A 23,246-nucleotide genomic window follows, 5' to 3' on the forward strand; every position below is an offset into this window, starting at 1 on the left:
CCAGTGTCGGCCGCTGATTAAGCCAGCTTGTTCCCATGGCAATGGGCCTTTCGCACCTGGGCCACAGTCAAGGGAGCAAGTCCATAATAGAATCATAGAGTTATACAGCACAGAAAGAGGCCCTTCGGCCCATCGTGTCCGCGCTGGCCATCAGGCCCTGTCTATTCTAATCCCATTTTCCAGCACTTGGTCCGTAGCCTTGTATGCTATGGTGTTTCAAGTGCTCATCTAAATGCTTCTTGAATGTTGTGAGGGTTCCTGCCTCTACCACCCTTTCAGGCACCCTTACCTTGAAACTATGCCCCCTGGTTATTGACCCCTCTACTAAAGGGGAAAAGTTCCTTTCTATCTACCCTATCTAGGCTCCTCATAATTTTGTACACCTCAATCAGGTCCCCCTCAGCCTTCTCTGCTCTAAGGAAAACAACCCCAGCCTGTCCAGTCTCTCTTCATAGCTGAAACGCTGCAGCCCAGGTAACATCCTGGTGAATCTCCTCTGCACCCTCTCCAATGCATTCACATGCTTCCTATAGTGTGGCGACCAGAACTGCACACAGTTTTCAGGTAGTTTTGGCGATGAAACGGCATGGCGATTTCTGATGGCTATGGAAGTTGTGGGCTTTTGGCAAGGGTAGAATAAGGTGGGATGCCCAATGGTCAGTATCCACAATCCCTTGATCCCCTTGCCCAACAAAAAGCTGCTGCTTGTGTGTGAGGAATAACCTCCTTGGGGTGGGACCAGTTGTAGCACTCCGTATTGCTGAGATCGCTAACTCGGGACAGATTGGGGAGGGAGAGTTGAACCTGGGAGCTGCTTCTTTTGTATGGTTCAGTTCTACACTGGGAAGTGCACTGAGCTTTTAGGACCTTCCTTGATGGGTCTGAGATACTAAGCGTCGGACCAGGAGTAGGCCATTGGGCGTGTCTCAACTGCACGGCCATTTTTGTTGGTCATGGCAGCTTGATGTTGCAATCAGAATTCCCAGCCTTTTCTTTTTTTATTATTCGTTCCTGGGATGTGGGCGTCGCTGGGAAGGCCAGCATTTATTGCCCATCCCTAATTGCCTTTGAGAAGGTGGTGGTGAGCCGCCGCCTTGAACTGCTGCAGTCCGTGTGGTGAAGGTGCTCCCACAGTGCTGTTAGGGAGGGAGTTCCAGGATTTTGACCCAGCGACGATGAAGGAACGGCCGATATATTTCCAAGTTAGGATGCTGTGTGACTTGGAGGTGGTGGTGTTCCTATGTGCCTGCTGCCCTTGTCCTTCTAGGTGGTAGAGATCGTAGGTTTGGGAGGTGCTCTCCATATCCGTACATTAAGTACTTGAAGTAATGGTGTAAATCTCTCTCTCAAGTGCCTCAATGTACTTTGTATTCAAGGCCTTCTAGGGCAGTGTGTTTGACATTCTCTCAACCTTGTGCGAAGAGAATTTTCTCAAATACTAATCAACTTTTTCTCTTTTTTTCCTCCTGCTCAGACTGAGATTGCTAAAAGGCTAAACACAATCTTGGCACAAATCATGCCTTTTCTTTCACAAGAGGTAAGTGATCCCGCTCAATCCTCTAGTTACTGCTATTTAATACTGTGCAAGAATAGATGCTTAAGAGGTTCTTCTGTGTTCAGCTTGCTTCCTGCAAGTGTACCTTGCCCCTAAGCAATATCTTAACTCCTTTCTGACTCTTCCCCCAAAAATGCATTGTATGTGCGTACCATCTCTCCCTTACCTCTATAGGTCTGTTAATCCACCCTCCAATAAGGAGGATTAGGAGCTGTACTTGCCCAGGTCCAAGTAGCAGTGGCCTGTATGTCCAATGGTTAGCCTCTTCATTAGCCCACTTGTACGATGTAGTCCAACAGGTGGAATGCCATGGGCGTCTTCTCTTCCTACTCAGTTGTCCATCCAAAATGGCACATGTAAGCGCTCGACCACTGCCAAGAGCTGTGTGTGGTTGAAATAGGATATTGTCTCCGTTGGCATGTCCGTAGGGATATGCGGGGGTGGGGGGGTGGTTCTGGAGGAATAAGTTGGCCAAGGTTCCTACGATTCACTGGTCCCTGTTGGTCGAGGACTGCTTTTGTCTTGGTTATGATGCACCCCATGGTTACTAGCCCGTGGATACTGTTATGTTGAGGCTTGCGCATGAACATAGGAACAGGAAGAGGCTATTCAGCCCCTCGAGCCTGTTTCACCCTTCTGTTACATCATGGTTGATCTGTACCTCCACTTCATTTACCCACCTTTGACCCCTGCCCCTTGAAACTCTTACTCAACAAAAACCTATCAGTCTTGATCATTTTATTTGACCCACAGCCTTTTGCAGGAGCGAGTCCCAGATTGCCACTACCCTTTTGTGTGGCAAAAAGAGTTTCCAGATTTCACTCCTAAATGGGTCGCGATCTAATGTGTATTTCTGGGAGGGAAATGGAGGCCTTGGCTGACTCCATGCTTGGGAGCCACAACCTCCCGCCCCAGGCTCGGCCACTGCTGATCGGCGGTGCCACAGGGTGGGGGAATGACCGTTCCTCGGCATGACTTTTGTCAATATCCCAATTCCAATGTTGGCTAGTTGCTTCTCCCATGGGGGAAGGAGCGAGGGGAAAAGAAAACCTGAAAGTCAGTCCCGCTTGAGCCATGTGTGTGCCCTTCCAGTGCCCGCGTTCGAATGCACTGGTGACCCGCCTCCACGTTGCTCCTGTCGCTACGCCGCCAGTGCTCACCACTCGCCACCCCTCCCCCCTCCCCCACACGGGAGGCAGCAACAGCGCACTTGGCGGATTCTGGTAGGCATGGCAACCTGGGTTGTCCCAGCCAGCAAACATGGCGGGTCTGGCGCGTGTGCTCCGCTGTTAACTCCCTGCAGCAGGGCTCGCCGGTGTTCGGAGTTGGCGGCTGCGATTGTAAAAATGCTGTAGAACCCTCGGGCAGCACGGTGGCATAGTGGTTAGCACTGTTGCCTCACAGCGCCAGGGACCCGGGTTCGAATCCCGCCTCGGGTGACTGTCTGTGTGGAGTTTGCACATTCTCCCCGTGTTTGCGTGGGTTTCCTCCGGGTGCTCCGGTTTCCTCCCACAGTCCAAAGATGTGCGGGTTAGGTTGATTGGCTATGATAAATTGACCCTTAGTGTTAGGGGGATTAAATACGTGGGGTTACGGGGATAGGGTGGGATATGTGTTGGTGTAGGGGTTACGGGGATAGGGTGGGATATGTGTCGGTGCAGGCTCGATGGGCCGAAATGGCCTCTATCTGCACTGTGGGGTTTCTGTGATTCTGTGATTTCTGTGATGTCGCCTGCTTCCCTCTTTTTTTTGTTATTGTTGTGGATCAGATGGTGGTGAGGGGATGGGCTCCAATTGGGGCAATTTACCCCCCCCCTTCCCCATACCCCAAAATATAAGAGAGGCTGATTGGCTGACACAGTGGCGTCAATATTCACTGAGTCGGGGGGGGGGGGCAGGGGCGAGACTTGTGGTTTTGCAACAGAGTCTCTGAACTCCTGACCGAAACTACAGCAAAGTCTCCCGATAAAAGCAGGATTATTTCTCAAGCAGCATGCAGTGAGTGGAGGATAGTCACACAGTACAAGTCCATAAAATTCAATCCCAGTCCCTCTCAGCAGTGCGGTCTCCCGGCGAGATTGATGGAGGAATTACCCCGATTGTCTCCCTTCTGGCTGGGACTTGTGGTGTCACTCTACGCAGCCATAGGAGGCTCCTAGGTTCTTAATATCCCCCTACCTTGTGTTGGTTTCCAAAGACTTCAGCTTAACAAATCCGAGTGTGTCAAGCGCAACACGTGGAATTTCAGTTGCCTGAACCTTTTTTTTTAAATGGTGCTTTGTTCTGGTTGTCTTCCAATTCTTTGAATAATAAGCTGCGCGTTAATTCCCGTTCAGTTTGTTAATGTTTTTTTTCCCCCCCCTCTCGCCTCACAGCACCAACAACAAGTGGCACAGGCGGTCGAACGTGCCAAGCAGGTGACTATGACGGAGTTAAATTCGATCATTGGGGTACGGGGAGTTCCCAATCTGCCTCTCACAGTGTGTACACCCTCTTATTACTTGACACTGTTCAGGAGTGAACTTTGCAGTCTCCTTTTTTTGAAAGGACGGTGGTGCTTTAATGATCTTTAACAAACAAAAAGAAAAAGAACTGAGCCGCAAAATTCCTCTCCGCCAGCAATAAGCGTCAGTGCGACTTATCGGCATAAATAAAATGGCCTGTGGTTAACAAGAGCCTCTGGGTTAAGTTGCCCATTGAATGGGGGAAATGTTGAAACCCTTTTGTGGCAGCTTGTTCTGATCATTCTTGGGGTATTTTCAATATGAACGTTGAGCCGCGTGTTAACCGGTCGACAGTGCAGTGACCGCGACTCGCTGTGGATTAGAATCCCCGCTATTGTCACTACGGAGGCTCCCCTCCTTGCAACTGCTCCGGCCGTTTTCATTCTCGGTGCCTCTGGCTATGCCGCAATATCCCAAAAGCGGAAGAGTCTTTTCCTCCTCCCGCCCCCGCCCACCCCCACCCCAACCAGCCAAACACCAAGTTAAAAATTGAGAACTAGCCATTGAATGTGCTGCGGAGGTTGTTTGACCTCCTCACAAGTCACAATCTCAAACACACGTAGTTCACTTGTACGAGCTCCTTTGCGATGTTTGCTGCATGCGCTCGCCTTTATCTAATGCCGGAGCTGAATTTTGTACAGAGTGCATTATTGTTCAATGCCGCTCCAAGTTGTGGGGTGGGGTTCGACTCCATTTTTGTATCCTGTGTAGATTTTAGGAAAGAATCCTCCTGGGGGCTTCTCCTCTTCCCCGTCCCCAATAATAAAATATCATGGCCCATAAGTTCAGTGTATTTTTGGAAGATCTCCTTAGAGGGTCCGTGCTTAAAGAAAGATTCATCAAAACATCTTTCAGGAATGGAGAGTGACTCTAATTTCAAGGGGCGACTGGAGTTGTCCTCTGTCTCTGTCTCTGTCTCTCTCTGTTTTTCTCCCTCTCTGTCTCTCTCTGTCTTTCTCGCTCTCTGTCTCTCTCTGTCTCTCTGTCTTTCTCTCTCTCTGTCTCTCTCTCCATCCATACAGAAGTGTTGTCATCAGTAAAGGTGGATGGCATTTTAATCTTGCATCCATATCAGCAACTGTGGAGGAAAAACACTGACCAATGCCTTTTTTGGTCCTTCCACACTTGTTGTGTTTGCTGAGAGTGTTTGTCATCTTGGGTGAAGCACAGGCTATGGTGCTGGCAGTAACTGGAGATGAGTGCAGGGTATTCCAGCAAGGGGAGCATCCGCGCAATTGTCCCCTCGGCTGTTTGGCCGCCCAACGCACCAAGTTAAGCCCAGCGACCGGGGCAGGTTTACCACCCCCTCGTGGGACCTCCCTTACAGTTTGCGGAGACTGAAATTTATACCGGGTTTTGGGGGGGTAGGGTGGGAATGTCGCTTTGCAGCTCGGGCTTTGCCTTAACGACCCTGCCACTTCTCTTTTTATTAAATAAAAAGCTGATCGGTAGTCTGGTGCCTTTGTTAAAGAGTTGCCGTTCACCCTCCTTTCAAGCTGTGACTGCACAATTGGCTCTGACAATGTTATATTTTGATGCGAGTCGCTGTAGAAATTAATTGGGTTAAATTAGTGTTTAGCACGTCTAATTACTGGTTTGGATGCTGTGTGACAGTGCTGCGATCGGAGGTATTTGACATGAAAGGACTTCTGTGTCTGTCATCAAGAGGATCTTGGGTCGGGAGGGGGGGGGGGATGTTAAAAAAAAAGAATAACGTTATCCGCCGAGCATTGGCGATTTGTGCAAGGTGGTAATTGGGAAAGGGAGACAATCTTGCATCAAATACATTTAGGCTGCGTGGAAGGCCTAATGACAAATGTGCTTCGTTTTAGCCTTTCGTCCAGAAGTATAAATTGATCAACTGCCTTAAGACTCCTTTTTCCGATTCCTGAAGATAAGGGAATCAATACTCTCTGGTCTTCCTGGAGCGCTCTTAATGCCTGTTAAAGGTTTTTTTTTTCCTCCCTGTAGTAGCAAGATGTGTAGGAGGCTGAAGAATGAAGAAGTCATGGTTTGATTATCCTCCTTTTGTAAGCGGTAGTTGAGAGGCCAAGAGGCGGGTCGTGGCAGCTGGAGGGAGATATTGGAATTCAATTAAGGCAAATGAGTTAGGCCTGTGACCCCCATTTTAGAGGTAATTGCTTCCTCGAATCTGACTGAATATAACTGTTGGGCTGTCATTAAGCAGGCAGCCATTCAATCAGCTTGTCTGATGAACCGTTGCAAGGCTGGAATTATGGGCAATCATGGAGCACCTCTGCTGTGGTTCTGCGCTTGACAGCACACAGTCACCAAGCAGAGCCATTCAGGCGGGCTCGCTCGCTCTCTTTCTTGTAAAGAGAGCCGAGACTTCATATGTGCGGGGGGCGGCGGGGAGGGCTGGCTGACATGGCCCGCCCCTCACCACCCCCCTCCCCAGACAGGGCCTCTGGTGGTCTCGCTTTAAAACCCCAGCATTAATCGCAAACCAATCCAGTGAGTCAGCCCTGTCGGGTGTGCTTTGTCCTGCCAACGATGCTAATGATTGGGAGTTGGCCCAATGGAGGGCCACCTTAATATTCTCCATTGTGGCTATTGATTCGAGGGAATTTGGCCTTGAAGCAAGGCCTCATCATTGGGATTAAAATGGTTTGCGCACCTTACGTCTGACTTGTGTGTTTCTGGTGGTTGGTCCCCGTCTCTTTTCCGCCCCCCCCCCCCCCCCCCCCCGCGCGCATAGTCGAGAGAACTTTCAAAGTGTAGGCCGCCAATCGTGTTTGGAAGCGGAGGAAGGGTTTGAATTTTGCACCACAGATGTCACTCGTGAATTTGAGGTTGTGTGTTGCCTTTTTGAATCCCTCTTTCTTTTTTTTAAATTCCTCTCTGCCCGTCTTCGCGCTCTCACTTTGTGGGCGTCTCCTCCCTGCTGATATTTCTCGTGTGAAATACGCGAGCAGCACTGGCCTTCGAAAGAATCTGCTTTATATAGCTCTGTGTTCTCCATTGTGATCAGGAGACTGAAATGTAAACCATCCTTTGGCAGCAGTGCTGGAAAATGTACAAAAATAAAAAGTAGTGATATTTTGATGATGGTATTTGCCATTTTTTTTACGGCCGTGCTTTTGAATGTAATTTTTTTTTTGCATCTCCATTTTTGCAGAGCTTTGACCTGTTTGCAGCGCTGGGTCAGTAACATTGTCTCCAAGGCCAAGCAGTACCACGTCTCTGGTGGAGACGCGACTGTGCGAAGGAGGCTTGCCTTTTGTTTCTGGAACTTGTTAAAGAGTAAAAAGCTTGTAGCTGATAAGTAACGGCGGTGCAGACATAAACAGTCTGGACAAATTGTCCTCTTGTGTCTCTTTTTTTTTTCTTTCTCGCGCTCCCTCAAATTTAATCTTCAACCAGAGAAATTCTCGAGATAATTTTCCAGCAGAATAAATGGGCATGAGGTTTCCACCGCTTCTTCATGGGTCACCTCACAATTCTAAGGTTCACTGATCCATGTTGACCTGACTGACATCCTGCTCAAACTCCATTGTTGCCTTGAGGCTGTGTGGTTTTTTTTCTCTCTCCCTCTCTCCCTGGTTGCTGTTACCAATGGAGCCAGTTTAAATAAATCTTCACTTTTTCCTCTGCTCTGCCTGCAGCGGCCGACTGTACCCCTTTCCAAATCTCTGCCGCTAAGTTTTATTTTTTTTCCGTGTAGGAACATTGCAGTTAGACATTGCAGTTAGACATTCAGCCCCCTCGAGCCTGTTCCTCCACTCAATTAGATCATGACTGGTCTGTATCTTCACTGCATCGACCCGCCTTGGTTCCTTATCCCTTAATACCCTCGCCCAACAAAAATCTTATCAATCTCAGTTTTGAAATTTTCAATTGACCCCCAGCCTTAACAGCTTTCTGGGGAGAGAGTTCCAGATTTCCACCACCCTTTGTGTGAAGAAGTGCTTCCCGACATCACCCCTGAATGGCCTGGCTCTAATTTTAAGGTTCTGCCCCCTTGTTCTGGACTCACCCCCACCAGAGGAAATAGTTTCTCTCGATCATATCAACTCCTTTGATCATGAACACCTCAATTATATCGCTCCTTAATTTTTTTATAATCCTGGGAATAAAAGCCTAGTCTATGTGACCTGCCTTCTTAATTTAATCTTTTTAGCCCCGGTATCATTTCAGTGAATCTACGCTGCAAAGCCAGGGTATCCTTGCTGACGTGCAGTGATGTATAAAAGGCAGCTTGAAAGCATAATACTCTATCACCAAACTTTGGCCAGCTGAATAATGTATTGTTTCTGTTTATGGAGGAGTCCGTTTTCTGCTGTGCCAGAGGTGGGCTCATGGATCCGAGCAGAGAAGACTGCAGCTAAGTTGCCCTTCCCACCGAAGGCCAAACTCCATCCCTATTGCACTGACCAATGCTGTCTGCTGACCATTGTGTCCGCTGACCATTGTGTCCACTGTGGCTCAGTTGGTAGCACTCTCACCTCTGAGTCAGTAGGTTATTGGTCCAACTCCAGAGATTTGAGCACAAAATCTAGGCTGACACGCCAAGGGCAGTACTGAGGGAGCGCCGCACTGTCGGAGGGGCAGTACTGAGGGAGCGCCGCACTGTCGGAGGGGCAGTACTGAGGGAGCGCCGCACTGTCGGAGGGGCAGTACTGAGGGAGCGCCGCACTGTCGGAGGGGCAGTGCTGAGGGAGCGCCGCACTGTCGGAGGGCAGTACTGAGGGAGCGCTGCACTGTCGGGGCAGTACTGAGGGAGCGCCGCACTGTCGAAGGGGCAGTGCTGAGGGAGCGCCGCACTGTCGGAGGGGCAGTACTGAGGGAGCGCCGCACTGTCGGAGGGGCAGTACTGAGGGAGCGCCGCACTGTCGGAGGGGCAGTACTGAGGGAGCGCCACACTGTCGGAGGGGCAGTACTGAGGGAGCGCCGCACTGTCGGAGGGGCAGCACTGAGGGAGCGCTGCACTGTTGGAGGGGCAGTACTGGGGGAGCGCCGCACTGTCGGAGGGGCAGTACTGAGGGAGCGCCGCACTGTCAGAGGTGTCGTCCTTCGGATGAGACGTTAAACCGAGGCTCCGTTTGCTCTCTCAGGTGGACATAGACGATCGCACGGCCACTATTTCGAAGAGGGGAAGGGGAGTTCTCTCTGGTGTCCTGGCCAATATTTATCCCTCAACCAGCATAACTAAAACATTATCTGGTCATTATCACATTGCTGTTTGTGGGAGCTTGCTGTGCGCAAGTTGGCTGCCGCGTTTCCTACATTACAACAGTGACTACACTTCAAAAAGTACTTCATTGGCTGCCGAGCGCTGTGGGACGTCCTGAGGTAGAAAATGCAAGTCTTTTTCTTGCACTAGTCATTTTGCTGAGGATACAATGCCGAGGCAGCTGAGAGTGCTTCGCTGGACTATCAGGAGGGATTAGGTGAATGTTTAACCGGATCAAAAAAAAATGCCTGAAATGAAAACTGCCCCATTACCTTCTTAAAAGTAAAGCGCTCTCCTTGGATGTTAAGCTTGTTGTGACTGTCCACATTAATTTGTTTTCTTCTGGCTGAAGGTTTATTGAGCCGTAAAAGTTCTGAAGCATTTGTGGTCATTCTGCCCTGGGCAAGTCGAACATCTCCCAGAAGTACTGGCAGTCTGGGAGGGAGAGACTTGTGGTCTTCTGAATGTGCCTCAGACTCCCGGTGGCAGGGTTTGTGTGGCCAAATGAGAGGTTACAACTATCCGGCAGGACTGAACAGGCTGCGGCTCTTTTAGAAACATGAGTAGGCCATTCGGTCCTTCTCTAGAAAAGAAAGGAAAAAGACTTGCATTTCTATAGCGCCTTTCACGACCTCAGGACGTCCCAAAGCACTTTACAGCCAATGAAACACTTTTTGACGTGTAGTCACTGTTGTAATGTAGGAAATGCGGCAGCCAATCTGCGCACAGCAAGCTCCCACAAACAGCAATGTGATAATGACCAGGTCATTTGTTAGTTGAGGGATAAATATCATCTAGGACACCGGGGAGAACTCCCTGCTCTTCTTCGAAATAGTGCCATGGGATCTTTTACGTCCACCTGAGAGAGCAGACGGGGCCTCGGTTTAACGTCTCATCCGAAAGACGGCACCGCCGACAGGGCAGCGCTCCCTCAGCACTGGCACTGGGAGTGTCAGCCTAGCTTTATGTGCTCAAGTCCCTGGAGTGGAGACTTGAACCCACAACCTTCTGACTCCGAGGCGAGAGTGCTGCCCACTGAGCCACGGCTGACGCACAAGAGAAGGCCGAGGGGTGACCTGATGGGCTAGACGCAGAGAAGATTCCAAAATGAGGTGCTGCAAATAGTCACTAATAAATCCAATCGGGAATTCAGGGGAAACTTCTTTACCCAGAAAGTGGTGGGAATGTGGAATTCGCTGCCACAGGGAGTGGTTGAGGAGAATAGCATGGAAGCATTTAAGAGGAATCTAGATAAGCACATGAGGGAGAAAGGAATAGAAGGATATGCTGATAGGGTGGAGCATAAACACCGGCACGGACCGGTTGGGCCGAATGGCCTGTTTTGGTGCTGTAATTACTATGTACGATGCCAGTGGCTTAGGATTTAGTTTTTTGGGGGTCTCCTCCTAACTGGATCTAGTCTGTTTTTTAACGGGGTGGTGGGAGAGATGGGAGTACAATTTGGGTTGGGTGGGTGGGGGTGGGAAGAGAAATATGATTATGGTATTCAAATTTGAGGTAGCCAGTGTACACGGAGCCAGCTTGCTTGCCTCAGTGTTAAAATGTTATACCTTGGAAGAATCTAAATTTTTTGCACGTTCCTCCCCGCTAGAATTGGCTCAAGGATTTATCAGATACAGCTTGTGGTCCCATAGAACCATCGCGCAGAACCTGCGGTAGTAATTTACACATGAGCCAAGCAGGGGCATACTCGGGACTTGAGTACGTATTCTAGGCTGACCGTCCCAGTGAGGTACTGAGGGAGCGCTACACTCTGGAGCGGACAGCGCTGGACGTACTCCGGACGGTATCGTCACATGACCCTCCCGCCGTTGGTCGCCCTACATGTCCATCCTCGTGTCCCACAGCCAATCAGAAAGCGAACAGACTCTCCTTTTACTCCGATCGGATGATTCTTGACTCAAACAACCTCCCCCCCACCCTCCCCCGGTCAGTCTCCAATATTTTCATAACGAAAATACGAAAGTTCTTCATGCGAAAGTCTTCAAAGAAAATGAACCATTTTTTTTAGTGCCCTTATAGATTTTCTCCAGGGTTTGACGTGTCTTGGGGATCAGTCTTTAATTCCTGAGGACTCCAGGACAGGCCTGGAGGGTTGGAAACCCTACTCAGGCCAGTTGTCTGTGTAAATAGCCAAGCCTGGTGTGTCTGTAACTGGATTGCTCCCCCACCCACCCCCAGCCCCCAGTGACTCTGCCAGTGTCAGGAATCTGGAGCAAGTTTCCCATCCGACAGGAAAACACCTGTTGGGTTGAAAAAGGCCTCACCACATTTGCTATCCAAAAAGAAATAGTAAAGAGGGTGGTAAAAGATCAGAGACTTTGCATAGGCAGAGAACCGCTGGCAAACCTCAGGCAAAGTGAACACAGATGCTGGTAATTTGTGTTGGATAATGAGCAAATGCAACAGTGTGTGTGGAGGGACTGCTCCAGACTGCAGTGTAGTAGGGGTTCCTGGGTTAGTTGGCACATACAGCCAGCCACAGTGGATTAAAGTATTGACGTTCGGAAACTGAGGGGAAAGCCTGTTGATGTACAGAGCTTGTTATCTTGGATGGAATTTTTAGAACTCACGCTTTGGAGTAATTTAGCCCATGTGGTGGGGGGTTTTTTTTACACCCATGTGTTTTGAATTGGAATTGTTGTTATAATATAACCACAATCTCTTTTATTTTTTTCCCCTGTGCTCCCGCAAGGGCCAGTTCACGCCGGGCTGTGATTCTGCTGGTGCCCATTGCCCTCTGGTGCCAGCCCCAGGTTAGCTCGTCACTGTGGGCAGGCTATGGGAATATGAGGTCCGCTTAGGCCGAACCTGTTCTCCCGCTTGATGTTCTCCACATGGGAACTCTCCAGCAAGTGGTCAGGCGGGGTGGGGGGGGATCACGTGACCAGTAGGAGGATAGCAGCCTGCTCTTTATTCCTTTCTCCATACAGTGCACCGTTTTGGTGGTCTTACCCAAGGAAAGATATACTTGCCTTAGAGGCGGTGCAGTGAATGTTCACTGGATTGATTCCTGGGATGAAAGGGTTTGTCCTATGAGGAGAGATGAGTAGATTGAGCATATATACTTTGGAGTTTAGAAGAATGAGAGGTGTCCTCATTGAAATGTATAAAATACTTTCAGGGCTTGAGAGGGTAGATGCAGGGAGGATGTTTCCCCTGGCTGGGGAGCCTAGAACCAGGGGTCACAGTCTCAGAATAAGGGGTCGGCCATTTAGGACTGAGATGAGAAGAAATTTCTTCACTCCGAGGGTGGTGAATCTTTGGAATTCTCCACCCCAGAGGGCTGTGGAGGCTCAGTCGTTGAGTATATTCAGGACAGAGTTCGATAGATTTTTGGATATTAAGGGATATGGGGATAGTGCAGGACAGTGGAGTTGAGGTCGATGATCAGCCATGATCTTATTGAATGACGGAGCAGGCTCGAGGGGCCGAATGGCTTCCTCCTGCTCCTAGTTCTTTGTATTCTCCTCCATAGCTCCCTGGGACTGGGCAAACAGGCAAATAGGCTACCTAGCTAAGGCCGCACAGCACAGTTTGGACATTGAGTATGTGCGTGTGTCGTTCCTGGTCTGAGTGTGGATCGAGATCATTTGAAGTGCTTTGCTTGCCCGGTTCAGGCAATTCAGTGAACTGTAGGGTCCCAGAGGACACAGAATTAAGGCAATTGCCAGAAGAGCCAGAGAGGGGAGATGAGAATTTTTATTTACACCGAGTTGTTGTGATGCCTGAAAGGGCAGTGGAAGCAGATTCAATAGTAACTTTCAAAAGGGAATGGGATAAATACTTGAAAAGAAAAAATTTACAGGGAAGAGTGGGGGGGGGGGAGTGGGACTGATTGGATCGCTCTACCAACTTTGATACTTTTAGCGCCCCGAAAAAGTTAGCACCCCTGCATCGTAAATTGAATGGTAGCGCCCCAAGCAGGGGGACCCTGTTGGACCACCGGGGAGCAGAGCGCCGGGCTGAGCGATCGCGGCCGGCACCCCGCAGGAGGAGGCCAGAGGGGGGGGGCAGGTGCTGGCAGGCGGCCCAGAAAAACATGGCTGCCCGGCACCTGCTCTTTAATTTGCGCAGCCGCAAACATGGCGCCCTGACCCTGTCGGACACGGCGTCCGGCAGTAGGTCAGGGGGGCGCGAGCCAAGTTCGCGGCCGGGGCGCTGCACACGGCGATGATGTCGTCGGAGACGCAGCGCCGCGGGGCGCTACTGGCCACCACCGCCGCTAACCTCCCACTGAATTTCGCTAGCAGGAGGCGCAAAGCAACCCAATCCCCCCCTGCTCGGCCCCCCCCCCCCCCCCCCCGGGTCTTTGTGCCTCTTCCTCCCACCACCACTGGACAGTTCAACCTCGGCGAGAGGCTACAAGAATAAGAGTCACTGGCTCCTGCTCCTGAACACTATCTCGTTACCCCCTGCCCTCAGCCCGAAGTGAGGGCAAGAGAGAGCCTTGGCTTTCCATTGGTGAAATAATCTGGCCAAGGCAATCAACAATAACAAACCTCCCCAAGTCACATGCTGCCTTACGCACTGCAATTTAATAAGCCAATTGTTGCTGTCTAGCTTATAAATAAACAAGCACATGATGGGGCTCTTGCTAATGTGTTATCATCCGAGTCAAGTGGGCCATTTTATTAGATTAGAAATTCTGTGCCAAAGTTCAGCCGAGAAACAGGCTCGCTATTTAAACCATAATTGCCCAATAAATTCTCACCCGATGCTTCTATTTATTTTGGGTGCTGCCTCTTGCTGGGCGGGGGGAAGTGAGGTGTGTGGTGGGGGGAGGAGGTCCGGTTCCATGGCTTCTGGCAGACCTCTTATCGCCCCCACCACCCCTTGATTCGCCACATTGCATGTGTGAGTCTGCACAGTGACTGTTGGTGGGCTATTCGACTGTGGAGGGCATCGTAGCTGAGCTTGATTGTTCACACATGCGCCCGTCCAAATGGGTCCGTGATCAAAAGCATGAGCATAGCCCAATTTGAGTTCAGTTTGGCCTTCCAAGAATAATGTGCAGCTCGCTCTCCCTCTCCGCTTCCCTCCCCTTCTCTCTTTTTCTTTCTCTCCTTTCTCTCCCTTCTCCTCTCTCTCCCCCCCTCTCGCCCCCTCTCTCTCTCTCTCTCCTCCCCTCCTTTTCTGCACTTTTTTCCACACCCTACCGCTCCCCCCCCAAAAAAATGATGTAACTCTGTCCCAAGGGCAGTGCCCCTTTATTGAATTGATTCCTTTAATTAGCGAGAGCAGTTTTGCCTTTGTGTGTCGTGGGGGGGGCGTTCAGGTCAGGTGCTCATTGTAGTTTATTGATCATGTGGTTTGATTTTAGACTTCAAGGTTGCTAACCAGCAAATGTGCATTTTTACTGTGAATCCTGTAACACTGAGATTCAAAAGAGATTGCTTTATACTGTAAATATATTCATTTTGCAAAACGAGTTATTTTTAGATATTGCTAGTGGTTGAGGTCCAATCTTTCGTAAGCATAGGTCTTACCTGATTGCAAGGCCCCGTCTGCTCTCTCGGGTGGACGTGAAAGACCCCACGGCACTATTTCGAAGAGCGGGGGAGCTCTCCCCGGTGTCCTGGGCCAATATTAATCCCTCAATCAACATAACAAAAACAGATTATCTGGTCATTATCACATTGCTGTTTGTGGGATCTTGCTGTGTGCAGATTGGCTGCCACGTTTCCTACATTACAACAGTGACCACACTTCAAAAGTACCTCATTGGCTGTGAAGGGGCTTTGGGATGGTCTGAGGTCGTGAAAGGCGCTATGGAAATGCAAGTTCTGCCAACCTGCAGTCGATGCTCAGAGCTCCCTTTTGGGGTTTCTACACCAGCCGAGGCGCCCACAAAATGCCGTGGCGCGGCAGGCTGGCACACATGTTGATGGGTCGGCCACGCACAGCATCAGTTAGTTCACGGCGCCAGTACACAGTGTGGAATAGTCAGGCTTTTTGTTTTTTGGAGCAGGCCGACCTGAGGATCGGTGCCAGTTCGCGGCGGGATGGCAGGGAGAGTGGTTGCCTGTAGGTGGCGCTCACCTGAACGCGGGACCCAGGCCGCGGCCTTTAGGTGGCGCTCTCCTGGACGCTGGGCCCAGGCCGCGGCCTGTAGGTGGCGCTCTCCTGGACGCGGGACCCAGGCTGCGGCCTGTAGGTGGCGCTCTCCTGGACGCGGGACCCAGGCTGCGGCCTGTAGGTGGCGCTCTCCTGGACGCGGGACCCAGACCGCGGCCTGTAGGTGGCGCTCTCCTGGACGCGGGACCTAGACCGCGGCCTGTAGGTGGCGCTCTCCTGGACGCAGGACCCAGACCGCGGCCTGTAGGTGGCGCTCTCCTGGACGCGGGACCCAGGCTGCGGCCTGTAGGTGGCGCTCTCCTGGACGCAGGACCCAGACCGCGGCCTGTAGGTGGCGCTCTCCTGGACGCGGGACCCAGACCGCGGCCTGTAGGTGGCGCTCTCCTGGACACGGGACCCGGCCTGTAGGTGGCGCTCTCCTGGACACGGGACACGGCCTGTAGGTGGCGCTCTCCTGGACACGGGACCCAGGCCGCGGGCTGTAGGTGGCGCTCTCCTGGACGCGGGACCGGGCCGCTGCCTGTAGGTGGCGCTCTCCTGGACGCGGGACCGAGCCGCTGCCTGTAGGTGGCGCTCTCCTGGACGCAGGACCCAGAATGAAAGGTCTTTGAGAAAGAGGGTCGGGGGGGGGAGATGGGGAGACGATTGAAATGGTGCAATTGATGAATGATTTCAATCAACGTTAAGTTACATTGAGTGATGGTGTTCATTCTCTGAGAAAAAGCTCACATAGAATATTTTAGAGTTTTGATTTTTCTTTTAAGGGTAAGAGTGTATGTCTTCGGGTTAATTTGCTTTTAAGGGGTCATTGTGTTTTTTTTTAGCGGGGTGGGTTATTGGGATGCAAACGACGGGAGTTAAGTCTTAATAATTTAACGTCTGAAATCTTTTTTTTTCTTTTTCATTTCCCAGCAGCACCACGCTATCTACCCACCTCTCATGGTTAGTCCCTCCCTCCTGAACTGTTTTCTGCCTTTTTGTGTCTCTAGCATGCTGCCCGTGTGACTCGCTGCTTCCGTGCGCCAGATGTGCATGCGCGCAGGTCTGGCCGCTTTCGCTGAAGTCGCAGTATCTTAATGCTACTTGGCGGTGTGGCTGAGCTTTTAAAGGGACAGCGTTCCTTCCCTCGTTTCCCCCCCCTCATGTCAGCTGCCTTGGGCTGCATTAACTGCCGGTGTTTCGGTACAGGGTTGTTTCTCTTAAGCTCAGTTGGCTGATCTCGCCCTGGGGTCCCTGGACTTGGCGTTAGCACTCTAGTTATATAAGGGCCAATCAACCAGGGTTACTAGCGACCCTTGCAGGATGTTGTGTTGCTTTGAGGGATGCAGAAGTCTCAAACAACAGCAACTGGGGTGTGCAGTGCACAAGCGGCTCGAGCGCTGTGCTTACAATCACCTGAGCTACTTCTCTTGCTCCACACCCCGGTTTGATTCTAGGCTTTCTTCCTGTAACGTGCCTCATTTCCAGAGCCCCAAAAGTTGTGTCACTTCAGTCTAGAGCTCTTTGCATCTCTGCTTTTAGTTTGGCCTCAAGGAGGTCATTCTGTGGGGGGCGGGGGGGCCTGGAAACGTATTTTCTTCCTAGAAGTCACTGTAGCGCTAGCAGAGAATGTTGGCCCAGCTTGCTTTGCTGCCTGTCCGGCTAATAAAGGGCCACTCTCTCTATCTGACCTGATTCCGGGGGGGTCAGTGGTTCCCTCGAAGGCCAGGCTTGGTATTGAGCCAGGAAATTCCCAGGCCCGATTCCTGGTCCCTGCAGACTGGCGGAGCTGGTCTCCGTTGAGGTGGTGATGGGGATGGCTTCTGTTGACCTTGTCATCTCCCGTAAAGGAAAAAATTGGATGGTTTTTGACTCTCAGCCAAACAGCCTTTTTTCCTCATGTCCGATATTTTTATAACTTAATAGACAAAAGTGTTCAAAGAAAATAAAAAGCACACTTTTTTTAATGCCCCCTATGATTTTTCTCCTGGGTTTTTGCTCCCAGCAGTGTCCTGGAAATTAATCTTCAATTCCTGGAGACTCCAGGGCCAATCCTGAAGGGTTGGCAACACTAATAGACGAGTGCACAGAGAGGTGTTTCTGGATAGTGATCAGGAGCACAAACCTAGCTCAACTCCCCAAGTCCGGCGTAACATCCAATCCAGTACTCTGGCTGCAATCACAGCACTTTGGGTTAATGGCCGTGCCTCTACTGATGCCCAGCTGCCTTGGATTTTATAGATCGGAACGTTGGGCTGTTCTCCTTGGAGCAGAGAAGGTTAAGGGGAGAGTGGATGGAGCTGTTCAAAATCATGAACGGTTTTGATAGAGTAAATAAGGAGAAACTGTTTCCAGTGGAAGAAGGATTAGTTACCAGAGGACACAGATTTAAGGTGATTGGCAAAAGAACCAGAGGCAAGAGGAGGAAACAAATTTTTACGCAGCGAGTTGTTGTGATCTGGAATGCGCTGCCTGAAAGGGCGGTGGAAGCAGATTCAATAGTAACTTTCAAAAGGGAATTGGATAAATACTTGAAGGGGAAACATTTTCAGGACTATGGGGAACGAGCAGGGGGAGTGGGACAAATTGGAGAGCTCGTTCAAAGAGCCGGCACAGGCACAATGGGCCGAATGGCCTCCTTCTGTGCTGTACCATTCTATGATTCCCCCAATAGCACACACGAACATACAACAATGACGGACAGGAATGATGCCCGGTGCCTCACGTACACAGAGGGGGGGGGGGTGGGAGGGGGAGGGAGAGAGAGACAATGAGCGACAGACCAAATGCAAGAGAACATCAAAACCTAGTCCGAAATCTTTGTAACCATGTGATATGTCTACATCAAGAGCAGTACCAATGGAATGCTCAAACAAACCTTGATCTCCAGGCTCTTCCTGCCGGAGAAACCTGCCCACCGGCTTCGAGTGGAAAATTCTAGCAAGGAAGGAAACCAAATCATATAGCATGATACCCGCAAAGCTTGTCCTTATTAAGTCAAAAGATATTTGAACTAATATCGCTTGTGTTGGCTGGAGCTGTGTTGCAATGGATGCCGTGTAGTTGCCTGAACTTGATGGCTTTTTTAAGCTCGAGCGTATGGCGTCTGTTTTGAATAATTTTTTTTTTTGCCGAGACATTTTCGGGTCTATCGGTTGTGTGTGTGTGTGTGTGTGTGCGCGCGCGTGTATATATTTTGTTCAAAATTTGAATAATAAATCTAGTAGTGAGAAGACAGTGTTGGTATCTGTCCAGTTGCTGAGGGCAGCACGTCAACGAACCCCACACGGCCTGGGTTTGGACCCCCGCTGGTCTGCGCCGAGATGGCGGAGCTTGGCCTGAGGATGATACCAGTTGGGATGCTGCACTTGACACGTGCCCGTTGGGGCGAGGCAGTGGAAGGGGGGGGGGGCAGAAATTGGGCCAGGGTTCCTGCTCCTGATCACTATAATGCCTGCTGGACAATGCAGCTTAGGCCCTGCTGTCACCATCTCTCCACCCCCCACCCCATCACCATCTAATGTCTGGCCAACACTTGCTTTCTAGGCTCCCTCCTTGAAGAATGGCCTCTTGAGCAAGGTACTGAAGGGTAACTGAGACCCCTGGGGCCGTACCTCAGCACATAGAGCAGAGGGAGGAAGGCCAGGCCTTTAATGTTGTGTGTTTGTGAGGTTTTTTTGTCGCTTTGTACACTTCAGGATTGATTTTTGTCTCCGACCTGCTTAATTAACCGTTTTTGTTTCTGGAATTTTCTGTTCTCTTTAGCAGGGCACTACCAGGATGCCTTTTTAAAAAGTTTATTTTTGCGTTAATTGACCTATTAAAAAGTTACTCATGAGGTTTTTCCTCTCCCTTTCTCTCTCTCTCTCTCTCTCCCTCTCTCTCGCTCCTCCTTCACTCTCTTGCTGCTCCGCTCCATCCGTCCTTCCTGCCCTAATTTCCTTCCAATCCATGTGCCATTGGTTTCTCCACAGCAGCAACAACTCCAGGCCCAGCACCTCTCCCACACCCACGCTCCTCCTGTCCAACTGCCGCCCCATCCCTCTGGTCTGCAGCCGCCAGGAATCCCCCCGGTCACCGGCAGCACCTCTGGGCTTCTAGCACTTTCCAGCGCCCTGGGCAGCCAGGCCCACCTGTCGGTGAAGGACGAGAAGAACCACCACGAGTTGGATCACCGAGGTGAGAAGGAGCTCGGACCTCGGTAGATGTTCGATGATGGGCGTACAAGGGTGTACCTTTTTTGCAAAGCCTTGCTCGGTGGAATGTGGATAAATGTGAGGTTATCCACTTCGGTGGCAAAATCAGGAAGACAGATTATTATCTGAAGGCAATAGATTGGGAAAAGGGGAAGTGCAACGAGACCTGGGTGTCCTTGTGCACCAGTCGCTGAAGGTAAGCATGCAGGTGCAGCAGGCGGTTAAGAAGGCAAATGGTATGTTGGCCTTCGTAGCAAGAGGGTTCGAGTACAGGAACAAGGATGTCTTGCTGCAGTTGTACAGGGCCTTGGTGAGACCACACCTTGAGTATTGTGTGCAGTTTTGGTCGCCTTATCTGAGGAAGGATGTTCTTGCCATGGAGGGAGTGCAACGAAGATTCACCAGACTGATACCTGGGATGGCAGGAATGACGTATGAAGAGAGGTTGGGTCGATTAGGCTTATATTCGCTAGAGTTTAGAAGAATGAGAGGGGACCTCATTGAAACTTAGAAAATTCTAACAGGACTAGACAGACTAGTTGCAGAAAGGATGTTCCTGATGGCGGGGGAGTCCAGAACCCGGGGTCACAGTCTAAAGATAAGGGGTAAGCCATTTAGGACTGAGATGAGGAGGAATTTCTTCACCCAGAGAGTGGTGAACCTGTGGAATTCTCTGCCACACAGGACAGTTGAGGCCAATTCATTAAATATATTCAAGAAGGAGTTAGATATATTTCTTGAGGCTAAAGGGATCAAGGGATATGGGGAGAAGGCAGGGACAGGGTACTGACTTTGGATGATCAGCCATGATCTCATTAAATGGCGGAGCAGGCTCGAGGGGCCGAATGGCCTACTCCTGCTCCTATCTTCTATGTTTCTATGGAAACAGACCCGTCACAAAATTGGCCCTCTGCTGTTTTAGTCCCACCTCTAACCTGCGCTCCCATCTAGTGAGGCTCCACGTTGGGAGCTCGGCCTCAGAAAATAACCCCTGCACTGTGTGATTGAGGCCGGTTTGCTGATCCTTGGCAACCGCTCGTTTTTTTTTCCATTTACCAATGTGTTGGAAAACTCCGACCCGAGAAAAGGCAATTGGACCTGATCTCGAAGGAAGGACGAATGTACAAGGTTATAGGGAGAAAGCTGGGGGAGTGGTTCTAAATTGTTTTTCAAATTGCTCTGTTAGACAACCGGCACAGGCGCGATGGGCTGAATGGCCCCCTTCTGTGCAGATTCTATGACTCTAGTGGTGCAAATCCTGGAGAGAGAAAATGTCAATACTTTCTCATGGGGAGGATACCTATATTTTTTTTAATTCACTCTTGGGGTGTGGGCATCGCTGACGAGGCTAGCATTCATCGCCATCCCTGGTTACCCTGAGAAGGCGGGGGTGAGCCGCCTTCCTTGTCGAAACCGGTATCGGTTTGACACGACTGAGTGGGTTGCTGGGGCAGTTAAGGGTCAAACACGTTGGTGTGGGTCTGGAGTCACGTAGGCACAGAGCGGGTAAGGACGGCAGGTTCCCGTCCCTTGTTACAGTTGGGTTTCTCCTGAGATCCCTTGATTTTAAATGTCCGCTATTTTGGTAATAATGGGGTTAACCTGCACCAGGGCTAGGGGTCACCAACCCACCAGGATTGGCCTGGAGTCTCCAGGAATTGAAGATTAAAAATCCTGCAGAAAAATCATAGGGGCCATAAAATAAAATTGTTTGTGTTTCATTTCCTTTGCACAGTTTCACTTATTAGTGATAAAAATATTGGGAGATGGCGGCAGGGGGAGCGGGGGGGGGAAGGGAGACTTTCACTGACATTCAAGAAACATCCAATTGGCTAACAGGGTCTGCTCCTTTTCCAATTGGCCGTGGGAAGGGAGCGAGCCTGGAGGATTGACCAATGGTGGAACAGCAGGTCATGTGAGGAAACATCCAGGAATGGACCCAACCAGAGCCGCCGGCCCGAACCACGGCTCCCATTGTATTCGTTGGATTGTGTGACAGACGTTTCACTCTTGTTTTCGAGAATTCTAACTGCTGCTCTTTTATTCCAAACCCCCCTCCCCCCCACTGTTCCTCTTCTCCCGCCACCGCCTGACTGCTGATGTCGCCACTCCATCGTGTTTCACCAGAGAGAGAATCTAGTGTGGTAAGTACCGAATCACACTGCGTCTCGCGTACGCCAGCACCATGGTTGGATAGCACTGTAGGAGTGGCTTTGCTTTGATCTCCTTGCCCTCCCTCCTCCTCCTTCTCCCTCCTCCTCTTCCCCCTCCTCTTCTTCTTCCCCCTCCTCCTCTTCTTCCCCCTCCTCCTCTTCTTCCCCCTCCCTCCTCCTCCTCTTCCCCCTCCCTCCTCCTCCTCTTCCCCCTCCCTCCTCCTCCTCTTCCCCCTCCCTCCTCCTCCTCTTCCCCCTCCCTCCTCCTCCTCTTCCCCCTCCCTCCTCCTCCCTCTTCCCCCTCCCTCCTCCTCCCTCTTCCCCCTCCCTCCTCCTCCCTCTTCCCCCTCCCTCCTCCTCCCTCTTCCCCCTCCCTCTTCCTCCCTCTTCCTCCTCCCTCCTCCTCCCTCTTCCCCCTCCCTCCTCCTCCTCTTCCCCCTCCCTCCTCCTCCTCTTCCCCCTCCCTCCTCCTCCTCTTCCCCCTCCCTCCTCCTTCTCTCGGTGCGCATAAAGTCTTTGTGACAAGTGCACTCATTTACAAAGCATACTGGACAACGCCAATAAAATCTATGCTGTGAGTTTGTAGCTTGCCCAGCTAGCAGTGTGGGGAGAGGCACCTCCCACTCTTATCCATGTCTCTATTTTTAACTTTAGCAGACTTTGTAGAATCTATCCAACTTTGTTATCTCAAACACCAAGGCCCAACAAAGTGTCTCTTGTTGACAGGCTCTTCCTGTCGACATTCTGAACTCTTCTTCAGCCTGAGTTTTGGTGAAGACCTTTGGAGAGGGAAGTGTTCTTGTTGCATTAAGTTTGAAATATCAGTTCTTTCTTTCCCTCCCTCCCTCCCTCTTTCTCTCCCTCCCTCATCTCTCTCTCTTTCTCCCCGCCCCCCCCCCCCCCTTCTCTGGAAGAAGTTTACTGATTGCCAGGGTTATGGTTCCACAGATGCTAGTTACTCTCTGGTGTCTCGCACAACCGGCCATTATTGTGTGTGTGTGTGTGTGTGTGTGTGTGTGCGCGCGCTGGCAAGCTATTCGACTACTGGGGCGGTGCGATTGATGACGTGGGCACGATCCTTGCTTGCCATCCGTGAGTGGAGGTTGCTGGGTCGAGATCAGGAAATTCCCCTTACCCACCTCCCCCTCCTGCCCGCCCCCCCCCCCCCCCCCGAAACCAGGCAAGGAATGCTGGCTCTAATTATAGCCCCCCTTATTGATCTCCTTTCTGAAACAAGGTAACTCTGCACAGACTGGGGATAGACCCTCTGAATCAGTGACTGGAGCCAGTTTGTTTTTTGTATTATACGGTTTGATTCCGTTTCGTTGTTGCTTTTGGGTAATTGCAATTCCAGGCTATTGACACACGTGTTGGGTCTGATTTTTAAGTGTCTCAAGTGTTGAGTTAAAATTTGGATGTAATGGGAGATTTTATTGTGGATGTTGTGTAGATTGATGAGTTTTGTAAATGGAATTGAGTGGATGAACGATTCGGGAGGTGTTGAGCCGCAGAGTGTCTAATGCACTCCGTTTCCCTTGTTTTCACTTCTGTACACGTTATAAAGAA

The 23,246-nt window shown here is 50.7% G+C and overlaps 1 protein-coding gene across 19 annotated transcripts in view; it reads left to right on the forward strand.

Moving 5' to 3' along the window:
- Window positions 1–23,246, forward strand: part of LOC147099937 (transducin-like enhancer protein 3) — an 81,141-nt gene that overhangs the window by 28,432 nt on the left and 29,463 nt on the right. For 4 of the 19 annotated variants that reach the window (XM_085968410.1, XM_085968414.1, XM_085968426.1 and 1 more), the window contains 5 exons: window positions 1,475–1,537; window positions 3,931–4,035; window positions 16,265–16,294; window positions 19,306–19,510; window positions 21,655–21,671. In XM_085968410.1, the coding sequence (XP_085824536.1) occupies window positions 1,475–1,537; window positions 3,931–4,035; window positions 16,265–16,294; window positions 19,306–19,510; window positions 21,655–21,671 (420 nt within the window). Of the gene's footprint in view, window positions 1–1,474; window positions 1,538–3,930; window positions 4,036–6,030; window positions 6,194–16,264; window positions 16,295–19,305; window positions 19,511–21,654; window positions 21,672–23,246 lie in introns of those variants that run through there. The other 15 variants (XM_085968417.1, XM_085968421.1, XM_085968411.1 and 12 more) reach the window with 14 other exon arrangements.

This window comes from Somniosus microcephalus, chromosome 27, assembly GCF_052327205.1.
Source record: "Somniosus microcephalus isolate GS21.2 chromosome 27, FLI_Smic_1.0, whole genome shotgun sequence".
NCBI classification, from domain to species: Eukaryota; Metazoa; Chordata; class Chondrichthyes; order Squaliformes; family Somniosidae; genus Somniosus; species Somniosus microcephalus.